The sequence below is a fragment of the Scophthalmus maximus genome, chromosome 1 (assembly GCF_022379125.1).
Source record: "Scophthalmus maximus strain ysfricsl-2021 chromosome 1, ASM2237912v1, whole genome shotgun sequence".
NCBI lineage: Eukaryota > Metazoa > Chordata > Actinopteri > Pleuronectiformes > Scophthalmidae > Scophthalmus > Scophthalmus maximus.
This window is the reverse complement of record NC_061515.1, coordinates 1,065,036-1,080,000: the sequence shown is the minus strand read 5'-3', so window position 1 is coordinate 1,080,000 and position 14,965 is coordinate 1,065,036. Positions and strand designations below refer to the sequence as shown.

Genomic DNA, 14,965 nt, shown 5'->3' with positions numbered 1-14,965 from the left:
AAAAAATATTGTGTAAGACGAGCAAAACCGTTCTTTATGTAGTTTTACTTCCTTCCCCTCACTACAGTAGATCTACCTCTCAATATTTCATCTATTTGTAATTGAATTGTCTTCCATTTCTTCCTGTTCCTGTGGGGGAATGAGGTGCCAGAAATATACGGCATCTATTATAAGAACTAGCACTAAACGACCTCTGTAAGGAATCACGATACACACGAGTCTGCTGATCAAGACCACGAGACCATGAACAAAAATCATGAAACGCTTTTAAATGGACATTGAGTTGTCAACGATTTCTCGGGTCGGGAATAAACTTTCATGTAACGGCTGCAACTAACGATTATCTTCATTATCGATTAATCTGCCGATTCTTTTCTCCACGAATCGATAAGTTGTTTGGTTCAGAAAATGGTGAAAAATGTGGATCGTGTTTCCCAAAACTTCAACATGATGTTTTGTTTTGTCCACGACACCAAAGATCTTCAGTTACTGTCACAGAGGAGCAGAGAAACCAGAACACCTTCACATGGAAGGAGCTGAAATCAGAGGATTATGACGTCTGTTTAAATGAGCCCAGTCGAAGTCGCGCTCCTCAGGAGCTGAAGGAACAAGTGAAGAGCTGCTGCCAGAGGCCGTGAAAAGAGTCGGAGACGCCTCACCCACAGTGAAGCGTCGCCATTCTGTCTCAGCGAACGAAAATACTGTGTCTGTCATTAACATTTAATTGAACTTTCCTCCAATGCCGGCGTCAGGTCAGAATCAGAATTTACTCATGATTTGCTTTATTCAAGTCTTTTTTTCTTCATATTTACAGCCATTAACCATTTCCATGTTGGACACGCCCATGAGTTCCACTCCTGCACCGAGCAGGAGAAACATCTGGACAAACATCTGGACTAATATTTCAGATTACAAAGAACCGTAACCAACCGAGCGACCGACAGGGGACACTTTATGGCGGCGCACCGCTAATTCCACTTCCGGTTTCCGTCAGCGTCTGAAAGTTCAACGTGAACGCGACGTGTTCTGGAACGTTTAGTTCAACAAGCGTCTTCAACACGACGTAGAAACATGAGACTCACACGGAGGTCGGTCCACCTCATGTGACTATATATAACATATATGAACACAGAGTTATGGACAATATGTTCCACGTCTGTGAATAAGTTCTTCTGAATATAGCCCAGTGCAGCTTAGAGCCTCTGTTTCCTCAGGGAGGATGAAGTGGAACACTGAGACGTTCACTCTCCGTCCGTTGTTAACATCACAACAGTTCACACACCGACCTCTTGTCCACTCCTGTGTAATGAACACCACATACAGTAGGTTCCCTAACTGTACTTTGAGCTTTACCTCTAAAATGAATTGTTTTCAATGATCTGGTCCGACCTGTTCACTCCCACGCTGCCTGGTCGTCCGACTGCTCGTCTTTCTCACCCTGACTTGTGTGGAACCGTGTCACTGAGTCGCTGATGATGGTGAAACTCGTCTTTCCATAAACCAGAGCTTTGCTTTATCTGCCAGAAAACAGCAGTGGTGCCTACTGCGTCCTACCCAGTGTCACACACACATAACACACACACATCCATTTCTTGGACGGTCGTATTGATACTCTCATGCAGCCTCGGCTTACACATGAGCGGCCGCTGTTTATTGAGAAATGCATAAGGAATGTTTTACAGTCACTTGTATGACTCTTGAGTGACAGACCTCTCTCCTGCAGAGCACTTACTGAGGAAGAAACAGTGCTGATGGCGGAGTTCATAAAGTAGATTTAGTCTGCGGAGGCATAATGAGCGCAGAGAGCAGCAGCGAGCGTCAGTCTCAATATCTACATGAACATCGACGCACATTCTCCCAAGTGATGAGAAGTGGGAGCAGGTTTTCCTCTGACTGTCACATGACAGAGACTGTACAAGTGAAAGGACATGGAGGATCATTTACAGGAACAGTTTGGGCTTTGAAGTTGATAAAAAAAATTAAAATGATACTAATTCCATCCTAGAAATAGTAAAAATGTCGGACATCGCTCTGCAACAGCCCGAAGCTCCTTTGTCTTTCTTTTCTTTGAGGATTGTAATAACGACAGTTGCAAAAAAAAGCAAGCGACCTTGTTCCCTCCATGTTGTGTCCTTGAATTACACCGATAACTGGAGCATCACAAACTTCTTCACCGTACCGAACAAATAACATTTGTAGGAAATTGATTTGGTCCTTTTGAAGGTTTCTTCCTCAACACGGTTCCATCGAATCAGATGAGTTCTTCTCTCTAATTGAAATGATGCCAGCTCAGAAAACTTTGGCTCCGCGCAAAATCCTCCGTTAGACCGCGAGGATCCGACTGTGTGACGAGGACGTACAGTGCCGAACGGAGCGGCGCGAATATGGTAAGATCACGAACCCCGACAGAGGAAGAACCCCGTTGTTTTTGTGTTGCTCCGTAGAAAAACATTATTATTCTCGTTCTGCGTTACCTCACAGTCCCAACACCAGACAATGATGCACGTTAGCTTCTAAAACCCAAATTATCTAAATTGGCCACATGGAGGCGCTGTGGTTAAGACCCAAACATTCACCTGACTGATTGACTTGATGTTTGCCACACACACACACACACACACACACACACACACACACACACACACACACACACACAGACACACACGCACACGCACACACACACACACACACACGCACACACACACACACACACACACAGACACACACACACACACACACGCACACACACACACACACACACACACGCACACGCACACGCACACACACACACACACACACACACACACACACACACACAGACACACACACACACAGACACACACACACACACACACACACACACACACACACACACACACACACACACACACACAGACAAACGCGCACACACACACACACACACACACGCACACACACAGACACACGCACACACACAGACACACACACACACACACACACATCGATTCCAGGAGCACTTTGGACATGTGAAGACAACTTGGACTCGGAAGCTTTTAATTCATCTTTTGAAGACACTTAAGTTCCAGTATCATGCCGTTGGTTAAATGCTGAACAACCATAACTTATCTTGTGGGCTGCTCTATAAACAGATATAATGAAGGACAATATTGTAAAACATCGTCTTCATATGTGGATGAGAGAAGATGTAATCGTTCATAAATGCTGAACATTAACACTGAAGAATCTTTGCCGAACTAAATTACAGTGATATAAACCACGTATTAAATGTTGGTCTAGACTCTTTCGAATTATTTCTCAATTTTGAACAGAACCTTGGAATGAAATGAAATGAACACGGAGCCACTACTGAAGTGTTATTTCTTCTTCTCGATAAACACTCGTCAGTTACATCGTTTTAAACACAAACTGTATTATTTAAGAAAACAACTTCACTTCAGTTTGTGCCACATATTTTAATGAGGTGGGAGAACGTGTCCCCGCTCATCTATAATATCTACAACATCCACGATTAAACACGATTTCCCCAAATGTTTCCAAACTTGAATCTCAAACCTGTGGATGCAGAAGGCGTCTTGGGAATCGTGGTTCTTTCAGCTTCTGTGTCTCTGCTGCTCTCTTCCTTCTGTTTTGTCGCCCTGAGGGGTTTTAGTTTTTTTTTTTAATCTTTAACATGCTGCTCGGATTCATATTATAATCATATTCTTCTTCTGCAGAGCCGTCGGTGCCAAACGCTGAACATGAATGACCCAGTCTCCTCTTTCTTTCCAGGGTGCAATTCATAATCCATAATCGCCTTCATTTTTCAACCCAGAGCCTGTTTCCTTGTTTATTATTGTTATTGTTATTATTATTACTTCTGCCTCCGTGACCATTGATCGTGTTTTAGGATTTCATCTCTCACTTCGCTTGGGAGCAGGATGTTGCTTCGGTTGACTGGAAACGCTGCTCTTCAATACTGTACATACCCACGGGGGAGACGCATCCCCAACTGTACACACACACACACTCACACACACACACACACACACACACACACACACACACACACACACACACACACACACACACTGCAGTGGGACCTGCGTGCTCACATCTTTTTCCCATTCATCTGTACATTTCCAGTTCTGGATATCGACTATGGGCCCAGTTGTCATTTCACTGTTCACATAATGTTGCATTTATTTATGTCACACTGGAGATTTTTCTGTCAACACGGTCTGCCGACTGTGGAAGAAAAGCTGTTTCCTGTGTCATGGAACAGCTGTGTGTGTGTGTGTGTGTGTGTGTGTGTGTGTGTGTGTGTGTGTGTGTGTGTGTGTGTGTGTGTGTGTGTGTGTGTGTGCGATCACAGTCTACTGTACCGCAACACGTCTGAAGAATAGAAACTATGACAGCGGAGGAGAAGCAATTTTAACCAAGATGAAATTATTGATCGGCAGGTATTTGCTTACAATTTCCCGATGGAAGGAATCTGAAGGATTTGTCCCTTCCAATATTTTTAACAATCCCAAATGAGTCCCCGATCAGTCAGACTGTAATTGTGAAGCACTTTTCATACATCGTGTGGACCTCATCGCATCACATCGTCCGCGCTGCAGATCTGCACGTCTCCTGTTCCACCACCTCCTGAGAGGTGGGAGTATCCATCAGGAGACAGGTAAACCGTGGCCATAAAGAGACGCACATGGTCAGAGACAATACTCAGACGATGAGTGATTGGTATTAAAAAGGGCCTCAAGTGTTGCCAGCGAGTGTGTGTGTGTGTGTGTGTGTGGGTGTGTGTGTGTGTGTGTGTCTGTGTGTGTGTGTGTCTGTGTCTGTGTCTCTGTGTGTGTCTGTGTGTGTGTGTGTGTGTGGGTGTGTGTGTGTGTGTGTGTGTCTGTGTGTGTGTGTGTGTGTCTGTGTGTGTGTGTGTGTGTGTGTGTGTGTGTGTGTGTGTGTGGGTGTGTGTGTGGGTGTGTGTGTGTGTGTGTGTCTGTGTGTGTGTGTGTGTGTCTGTGTGTGTGTGTGTGTGTGTGTGTGTGTGTGTGTCTGTGTGTGTGTGTGTGTGTGTCTCTGTGTGTGTGTCTCTGTGTGTGTGTGTGTGTGTGTGTGTGCGTGTTTGTCTCTGTGTGTGTGTTTGTGTGTGCGTGTGTGTCTCTGTGTGTGTGTGTCTGTGTGTGTAGGCACGTTGTTTCCTCTCTCTCTCTGTTCCGTGGCCTCTCTGTACTCAAGAGGATAAAAATGTCGAAAGTGCTTTTCCTCTCTGAGGGCTTCAGTTTTTCATACGCGCTGGCAGAGAGGTGACGGGCAAACCAGTGGACAATTTATAATTCTTAATTTATTAGTCGAAGATAGTTAAGACTCCTGCTCACTCGCATCAGAAGCAGCAAAACCAATGCTTTTTCATTTTCAGTATCATGTTTTCTGCGTTACTTTGATGAAAGTCATGTTGTGTCAGATCCAACGAAAGACTGAAACATCTGAAAACATCGGAGCATCAGTCGACCTCTAGTGGTGACTGGCATGATGAATTAAATGAGGAAAGGCAGACATCCTGTAAACAGCATGAAACACCGAGCTGGGGATGTTTGACTTTGACCTTCCAATGTCACAGACACTCAGAGACATCCCAGTCCTCAGTAGTTCTACACCATCTCCAGGTCCGGAGTTGGATCTACTTGCCTCAACAGCACACGGCGACAGTGCCACCGTGAAACCAATTCCAAGGTTACGAAGCTGAGAAGTTGCAAAAGACGACCAACTCATTATTTCTTCTCACTTCTCTAAAACAGCTGGACCGAGATCGAGCAAATATCACTCACAGGAGGAAAATGATCCACTTGACACGATTTCCATTTGGGGGATTAATGCACATTTGTGCTATTTCCAGCTATGGGCCTTATCATCGGAGACGTCTCCAAGCCGCCTCCTCCAGAAACTCCACCCACTGCTACACACTGATCAGCTGAATAATAAAAAGATTATCAGGAAAATTAGCTTGTTCATTGAAGGGTGCTGGTGATTATCGCCTCCTCCGTTTCACACCTAACGCTCTCCACCATCCGCTCTGTTGTTTCCGAGCAGCTCACGTTCCTCCGCAAATCTCCGTATTTACCAGTCGTCAGCGAGGCGGGAGACCGGAGGATAATGTCAGCTCCTTCCCGCTCGGTTATTGACAGGCGGCTCGCTCCTCGGAGAGACTGTTATTTTCCCAAAGAGAGAGTTTTTCTGAGCCTCGACCTGCAACATTTAGCTCGTCTGCTCCATTAGACGGTGACCTTCACACTAATGCCCAAACCACAGCAGCCAGCGCCAACGCACCTAATTCAATCTCTGCTCGGCAGAAAATCACAAAGACATAAAGTGCCAGTGGGAAATTGATGGGGGGGGGGGGGTTGGGGGGGGGGGGGGGGGGGGGCGGACATAATATACTTCTTAAAACTGCTTCTGTTGGACGAGAGGAAGCTGGTGGGCGTCTGTGACCCTGTGACCGAGACGGAAGCGTCTGTGAGGGGGTGAATCCATTGACCTTCCATCCAGTCAGTAAGTTGGAACTCTTCTTCCTTGACGCTTCACTCTTTTTGGTTCATCCGGCTTTTTCTAAAGGAGTGAGCCGTCCGCTTTCCACCGGCAGGGAATTTGTGAAATAACATTCTTGCTGGATCCCTGTGAAGTGTAACTGTCCCTCCACACAGGTGATGCACTCCGCTGACCTCGCCTGCCGACGAGGCCACTCCCCCTGAAGAGATGGATGAAGCTGCGGGACGTTTCCGCAGAGCGAGCAGCTGACGGGTCACGTGTTAATGTGGTCGTTCACAGACGATGTGTATCTCTGTGATCTGTATCTTCAATGGAGCCGTTTGTGATTTCTATCATCAGTGGACGTCAGCAATCGACCGTCTGCTTCCAACAGACACAATCAGAGATCCTCCCTTTCAGAAGATTTGTAGTTCGGCCTGGAACTCCAGCGTCTTTTTGGAGACTGTGTACAATAGATCCATGACCATAAATCCAACAATGAATGTCTGGTATGATTATTTATCCAGTGTTTCGTAACGAAAAAGGCTGTTCTTGTTGTTGTTGTTGTTGTTGTTGTTGTTGTTGTTGTTGTTGTTGTAGTACTTGGCGTCCATTCTGGATCTTTGACCAATCGGAGGCTTTTAAAAGGGAAAAAAATCGTCATCATTTTTGTTCTGTGAAATCTTTATAAATTTCTGTGCGAGTCAATTTCCATTTTCTTTTTTCTTTTTTCCTTTATGGTCATTAACTATTAATAGATTCATGCGACATCACTGTAGCATACATATTGTGATCGCCTATAGGTTGACCTGGAATAAGAAAATGTATATAACACTACTGTGCATTGCAGGGCTGAGGTCATATACAGGCATTATTGACTCGATTCATATCCATCAACTCTTCCACCGTAAATCTTCACACGACGAAATGAACTGAGCCATTTTGCTAAAACTCCTGTTTTGAAGACTGGCAACAAACAAAGGGAGGTTCTTCACAGACGAACTCCTTGATCCACTATAACACCCCCACATCTGTCAACTTCCCCGAGGTGTTGACATTTGATTTAAACAATATATATAATCACATTACTGTATGTGTTAGCCAGTTAGCTAGTCTGCTGACCACAGGTCCTGAGGTCCCATATCATGGGATGCAAATGGACAATTCCGTCGGTCAACTCTATTCCCTCAAACACACGGACTGGATGACTCGTGACGTGGAGACGCCCAGCCGACCACTGACGCTTCTCTCTCTCGGAGCCCACAGCTCCTTCAGCAGAGAAAAAATCCATTGCACCTCATCAATTTGCATTTATGAAATAATGAAATGTAAAAAAACAAAACAAAAAGGGCATTTAATCACTGGTGCTGTTTCTCCCAATCCACACAAAGCTTGTGGTTATTCAACGGTATGAATGTGTCTGTGTGTGATGATCGTGTAGAACAGCAGCGTATTTCTGTGTCTGTGTTAGTGAATCCACGTCACTGTGTGTTTTCTTGAAGAAGATATTATTTGATCATTTTGAAAATGGGTGTCTCCTCGTCCACACTGTGTCGCCAGCTGGGCCCAGCACGAATGTGTTGAGTATTTTAAAACTCACTGAGCCCCGTCATGTCACGTAGGAAATGATAAGACACGTGGAACATTTCAATTTCATGAAATGATGCAACTATTAAAAAAACGAGCACTTGGAACGTTGAGTGTAATGTTCTTGTGCACGCGTCATCACAAAGTGTAGCTGCAGTCCAACACTGTGCTGCCATGTAGTGATGAAATATGTATTTTTACCTACTTTAAAGGTGCTTACAGGAATTTTAGGCTGGGGGGGGGTGTTACAGTTGAGGATTAGCCGGGGGAAAATATTAAATATTCATCACATCACTGAAATATGGATGAGGCAAGGTGGGGATTTGAGAAATTCTGGATGTTATCCATCCACCGAGTAAAGGAACTGAAATCAATAACACTTTATACATATGAGAAAATATACTGTACACTATCAATATGTGAATAAATACGCACTATACACACACAAATACCAATGCACACACACACACACACACACACACACACACACACACACACGGTCCCACAGTAAGCGCCCAGCAGACCCTGAACACACCCTGATGGGGGCTGTGGTGTTTGATATCTGCAGACGTTCACCTCTTTCTCAATGTCAACAAGTAACAGACTGTGTCCACTGTCATGTAGATCATCCACACATCACTTTCTATTGTTGCAGCTTCCTAGTAGAAGGTCTGTGGCGTGAGGCTCCACATGTATTTTGCTCCAAACAAAGAGAGAGAAAATGAAAACGTGTTACACTTTGGAGAAACTCTCAGAGCAGCAACTTTGTGCAAAAGCGGTTCTCCAACAGGTCGCGCACACACACACACGCACACACACACACACGCACACACAGAGCAACACGCTGCACTGGGAAGAACTAAAAAAGGTCAACGACCAAACTTAAAGGGGCAAAACATGAGCGAGAGAAGAGAAGTGAAGCAACTCACCAAACCTCAAGACGTGCGGCATCCCATGAGAACAGCCCCCACAGTGAAGCAGCAGCAGCAGCAGCCTGCACCTGAACCTGGCGCTGAGCCCCAGCGAGCAGGACGCCACCTCCATGGTGCTGAGGCTGCACGGGATCTCCTCCTTTATTCCCTGAATCGGTGTAAATCCCCAGATTTGTTTTTCTCTCTCTCTTTCCTTCTTTCTTTCTTTCTTTCTTTCTTTCACGCCTTGTGGAACGTGAAGCAAAGGGCGGCTGCAGGATCACGGCATGATCACCACGGGAGGCGGCTGGGCAGCGGCGTCCCCGCGTCCATCTGGACCAGCAACACACACACACACACACACACACACACACACACACACACACACACACACACACACAGAAAAAAAAAATAGCACTGCGTGTCCAGCTCACTGCGCCAAGAAGAAGAAGAAACAGTCCTCCGACTCAGCTGAGGAGGATGACGGTGGAGGTGGAGGAGCCGGGGCGTCCATGTTAGGAATCCATCCTACACTGAAACACACAGACAGAGACGGGATGAGAGGGGGGAGCGAGGGGGGGGGGCGAGGGGGGTTCGTGGAGATCCAGCCCGATGCTCAGTGGACGCCGTGTCGGCACCGAGCTCCTCCTGCTGCACTGCCGCACAGCAGCTGACGTCGAGCCGGCGGCGCCAGTGGAAGAGGGCGCGCGGCGCGCGGGGGGATCGGGCACGTTCCTCCGGCTCACCGCGGACCACACTTCGCCCCTCGTCATCCACTGAACACCGCCCGTCTTAAACTGTCATGCCCCCCCCCCGCCCCCGCCCCTCTCTCCCCGTATACACCTCTGATGTCCCCGGTCAGTCAGACTCCGCTCTCCGGTTATCACTCGGGTTTTTCGGCCGTTTGTTCGCAGCGTCGTGCGCGGACATGTGAGAAGACAGATCTGTCAATCTGAGGGGGGGGGGGGGGGGTACTCCACATGACGAATAGCCTCTGCTCGGTCACTCACTGAACTTATTACTGTATTATTATCATTCTCGACTTTTCCTATATTTCTCAGACTCTACAATGTGGAACATGAGAAACCTCCAGCATCAACTGTGGGTTTCATCTGTTCTGTCTCACTTCGTGATATGATCCATCTGTTCCCTCTACATGACTGATCATCTGTTAACCTAACAACTGGGCTGCAGTTCATGGCCTCTATACAAGTTATTCACAAATCAATAATAAAGTTCCATAACGATCTGACAACAATGCAGAAGCACGACGTATATTACTGTAACATCCCCCAGGTTTAAAAAAAAAAGTTTTCAGTCAAATTCTGGTTGTTCAACCTTTATGGATAATTTCGCAACTGCAGATATATAATCTGGACTATATGTTGCATGGAGGCCACGAAACGAATAAAAAACAAAGATTGGCATCACATGCAGACTGTCAGCAAAATGTAGTCCGCTTCCAGGAGCACGTGACTTGTGTCCTCTTGAAGAGACAATCTGAAGAGTAACCGAGTCAACATTCAGCGTCTTGAAGGACTGATTCGTCTTCACGAGCAGTGGATCTGTTGGGTTCTGTCTTGTGACCGAGGCATCGCGGTTTACATCAAGTGAGTGTGTTTCAGCACCACGGACAGAGACTCTCTCTCTCTCTCTCTGTCTCTGTCTCTCTCTCTATATATACACAGTATATATAAAAAGTATATATATATATACACACACATATATATATATATATATATATACACATATATATACATATATATATATATATATATATATATATATATATATATATATACACTGTGTGTGTGTGTGTGTGTGTGTATATATATATATATATATATATATATACATATTCCAGTGGATCTCGTTTCAGCACCACGGACAGACTCTCGCTCTCTCTCTCTGTCTCTCTATATATACACAGTATATATAAAAAGTATATATATATATACACATACATACATATATATATATATATATATATATATATATATATATATATATATATATATATATATATATATATTCCAGTGGATCTCGTTTCAGCACCACGGACAGCTCCTCCGTCTGCCCGGTGTCTCCTCTAATTCACGGCGGGTTGTTCCGTTTGGACCGGATCCACACGGTGGAACAATTTATGTCCCGAAAGGTTAAATATTCTCTCACTGTGCCGCCGCGCTCCCCCCACGTTAACATCCATTAATCGAGGGCCAACACCCTATACACACACACATATATATATATAAAGATGAAATTAACTTAAATATGAGGTGTATTCAAACACTACATATTTTTTATGGATAATTATATGAAATGACTAAAGGAGCCCATTCGTCCCCGAGGTGCAGCCCTCTCCTGTCACGACATGCAGCTGAACTCTCACACAAATAGATTTCTCAGATTTAACAGTTTGTTTTTCATAAGATCCACTGATTTCTTTGCAGTTTCTCTGAGCCAATGTGTAACTGATGTACATGAATGTACTTTAACACATATTAAACACACAAAGCCACGTACGGTTCTCTGATAGAATCTCAGGTGGAGGGAAGAAGAGGAAACTCAGCAGTGAGTATATTCATCTGGATGTTTATATCGAGCCGCAGCTCAACAAATGCCCCTTTGTGTATTTGATACGGGGTCTTTTAAAGAGTCAGGGGGAGCCCCCCCCCCCCCCCCTCCTCTGAGATGATGGAGTTGATTTAACAGCTCGAACGTGCTGCTCGTCAACTCTTCGCTTTTAAACGCGCCGCTCCGTCTGCGCCGGTTCCCGTGACCGAGAGAGACACGGATCATTCACGGAGGCGTGTTACGACCCCCCATGTCGTGTCTTTCTACCCCAACAACGAGTGAGGCATTGGCCCGAGGACGAGGAGGAGGAGGAAGGTGACGAGCGTCTCCAACACAGAGGTCGGACAAAGACACGGGAGGTCGCGTCCCTCCACATTCCCGAGACATTTGAAATCTTCTCTGTGGGTCCGAGTGCGCGCGCTGAAGGCGGCTCTGCCTCCGTCAACTCACGGATGAACTTCAAACCCTGACCGGTCAGTAACCGGTGCGTAACCGGTGCGTAACCGGTGCGTAACGGTGATTTATGCCCAAACGATATATGGAAAAAGCTTCTACTTCGGTGTCGCCTGTTTCAACGGAGACAGAACCTGTTCCTGAAAGGATGTCACGCGTGGAAGAAGAAGAAGAAGAAGAAGCATGTGAATAGATGTGAAGTTAGAGAGGATGGGCGTACCTTCGTGAAGCCGGAGCCGGGGAGAGTCACCGGAGCAGCACAGAGAAGTTGATTCGGCTCGTGTCGCTTCCCCGACACTCGCATCTGGTGCCGCGCCGCTGCTGCTCCGGCCGGAGGGGGAGACACGCCTCCTGTCGGCCGGCAGGACGCACTGCTCCGAGCGACCGCGGGGGGGGCACGAGCAACCGGACCAGGAAGTCACACAGACACACCAGTCTGCAGCTTCCCCACCAGGCGCGTTAGAAGCTATAAGAGTGTGTGTGTGGTAGAAGTTGTGATGTGAAGGTGAAGCTCAGAGCCCCATCCGGTCGTGTGGGATGGTGAATGTCCATCCATCGTCTACCGCTTGTCTTTGGACTGTGGGAGGAAGCCGGGGAACCCGGAGAGAACATGGGAGAACATCCAAACACAGAAAGGCCCCGGTTGGTTTGAACCGGGACTCGAACCCAGAACCTTCTTGCTGTGAGGCGAACGTGCTGACCACTACACCACCGTGCCACCCGCTGAAATGTCAGGAATCTAAATAAATGCAGCCCCATTGAGGGATGGATGATTATAGAGTTCCCTCCAAGACTGAAGAGCTTTGTCAAAGAACAAATATCATCTTCCCCCACATTGGTTCAACATATCTAACACTGTGCATCTGTGACAAGTCATTTAAAACATTAAAACAGAGTTTACAAGGAGAAGTGGGATGAATGTGTGTGAAGATCGCAGCAGATGTTGGATGTTTTGTGGATATGACTTCAGCTGTTTTAAGTTTCTGCATATCATGTTTTAATTAAGAGTTGTGCCAAGTCGTCAAACACAGTTTGTGAGTTGTCAATTTATTTTTTCATAAACATCCATATCACTCATGTCCAGCCGACACATACTCACAATGTCACACCCAGAACAGTTTGGTAAAAAAAGTTCATGAATTCACAGCTTTGATATTGCTCACGAAGATGGTCGTATTAAACATACAATATATCCTAATGCTCAGCTGATGGAATCCATAAGTTACTAAATAACATCCCATCACTCACGGTCAGTGTTTGCAATCAATTCTTAATTATATCATCGTAAAAATACACAAATATACAGTTGTCATTTTACAAAGATATTTCTATATTGTTTCAGTTCAAGGGTTGATGTAAAAAAAGTCTTCACTGTCCAATTATTCATAATTTATGTGAAATTATTATCCTTTGTTTTTGAGGAAATGTAAATGTGTGAACTGAGATGACGTGATGAAATAGTTTAACCGTTTTTCATTAACTTCAACATTCGCGGTGTCTGTGGTGAGAGTCGGTCAGACCACGAGGAGACGCCGGGTGGAGCAGGATTAACTTGTTCGGTCAGAGACGCATCATTAAGTCTTTGATACAATGTGCCCACATGTTGAACTTCCATATATCTGTCTCCAACGCTTTTCATCTGTTGCCTGATTTCATATTGATTTCCTGAAACTTTTCACGCTGCTCTTTTGGCCAGTTCTCTAAAAAAGTGGTTTTCCAAACTCAGCGTTTATTTTAAATCGAACAGGGAAAAAGTTAGAAGTAGAACTGCAAAATTATTCAGGGAGAAAAAAAGTGAGGCCATCAGATAGAAACAACTGCCACATGAAGTTCGGTTTAGTGCTCGGTGAAGGAGCGAGTTCTCCGGCAGTGATGGAGGCCTGAGCTTAGGACACAGTGTGGAGCTGGAATGAAAGAGGGCTTTGATCAACTCCCCTCGTGTGTGTGTGGGTGTGTGTGTGTGGGGGGGTGTGTGTGTGGGTGTGTGTGTGGGTGTGTGTGTGGGTGTGTGTGTGGGGGTGTGTGTGTGTGTGTGTGTGGGTGTGTGGGTGTGTGGGTGTGTGTGTGTGTGTGTGTGTGTGTGTGTGTGTGTGTGTGTGTGTGTGTGTGTGTGGGGGGGTGTGTGGGGGTGTGTGTGTGTGTGTGTGTGTGTGTGTGTGGGTGTGTGTGTGTGTGTGTGTGTGTGTGTGGGTGTGTGTGTGTGTGTGTGTGTGTGTGTGTGTGTGTGGGTGTGTGTGTGGGTGTGTGTGTGTGTGTGTGTGTGTGTGTGTGTGTGTGTGTGTGTGTGTGTGTGTGTGTGTGTGTGTGTGTGTGTGGGTGTGGGTGTGTGTGTGTGTGTGGGGGTGTGTGTGTGTGTGTGTGTGTGTGTGTGTGTGTGTGTGTGTGTGGGTGTGTGTGTGTGTGTCTACAGATAAATAGTCATTGACAGCTCTATAATCCAGGATGCTCTCATACATGTCAAGTGAAGGAGGCTGAGATAAGATAAGATGAGATACTCGTCCATTATAACATTATGCCACACAGATTGCAGTATTACATTTCTCAAGGTTGTTATATCATGAGAGGTAACTTCTCAATAAAAACGTAATAACTCTACACAGTATATTATAATAAACAAATTAAACTCCACTGCTTTTAAGGTTCAGTATGTGTTTCATGTACAGTATTTCTCTAGAGCTGCAACAGTTCACTGATTAGTAACCGACTATCAAATGAATCGCCAACTATTTTGATAATCGATTAATCGGTTCAAGTATTTAGGAAATAAATTCTCTGATTTCAGCTTCTTCAATATGAATATTTTCTGGTTTCTTTGCTCTATGACAGTAAACTAAATATTAGGCTCATCATCTGGGGGTTTTGGGAAACACGGTCAACATTTTATGACATTTCTTGGACCAAACAACTAATCGAGAAAATAATCGACAGATTAATCTGCA

The 14,965-nt window shown here is 45.5% G+C and overlaps 1 protein-coding gene across 3 annotated transcripts in view; it reads right to left on the bottom strand.

Annotated features, from left to right (window-relative positions):
- Positions 1-12,424, bottom strand: part of grik2 (glutamate receptor, ionotropic, kainate 2) — a 165,409-nt gene extending 152,985 nt beyond the window's left edge. Inside the window, exons 1-2 of one of the 3 annotated variants that reach the window (XM_035643546.2) lie at positions 12,247-12,424; positions 9,018-9,532 (exon numbers count right to left, since the gene is read on the bottom strand). In XM_035643546.2, the coding sequence (XP_035499439.1) occupies positions 9,018-9,132 (115 nt within the window). In that variant the 5' untranslated portion in view covers positions 9,133-9,532; positions 12,247-12,424. The remainder of the gene's footprint in view (positions 1-9,017; positions 9,533-12,246) is intronic. The other 2 variants (XM_035643553.2, XM_035643563.2) reach the window with 2 other exon arrangements.
- Between the last annotated feature and the right edge of the window lie 2,541 nt (positions 12,425-14,965).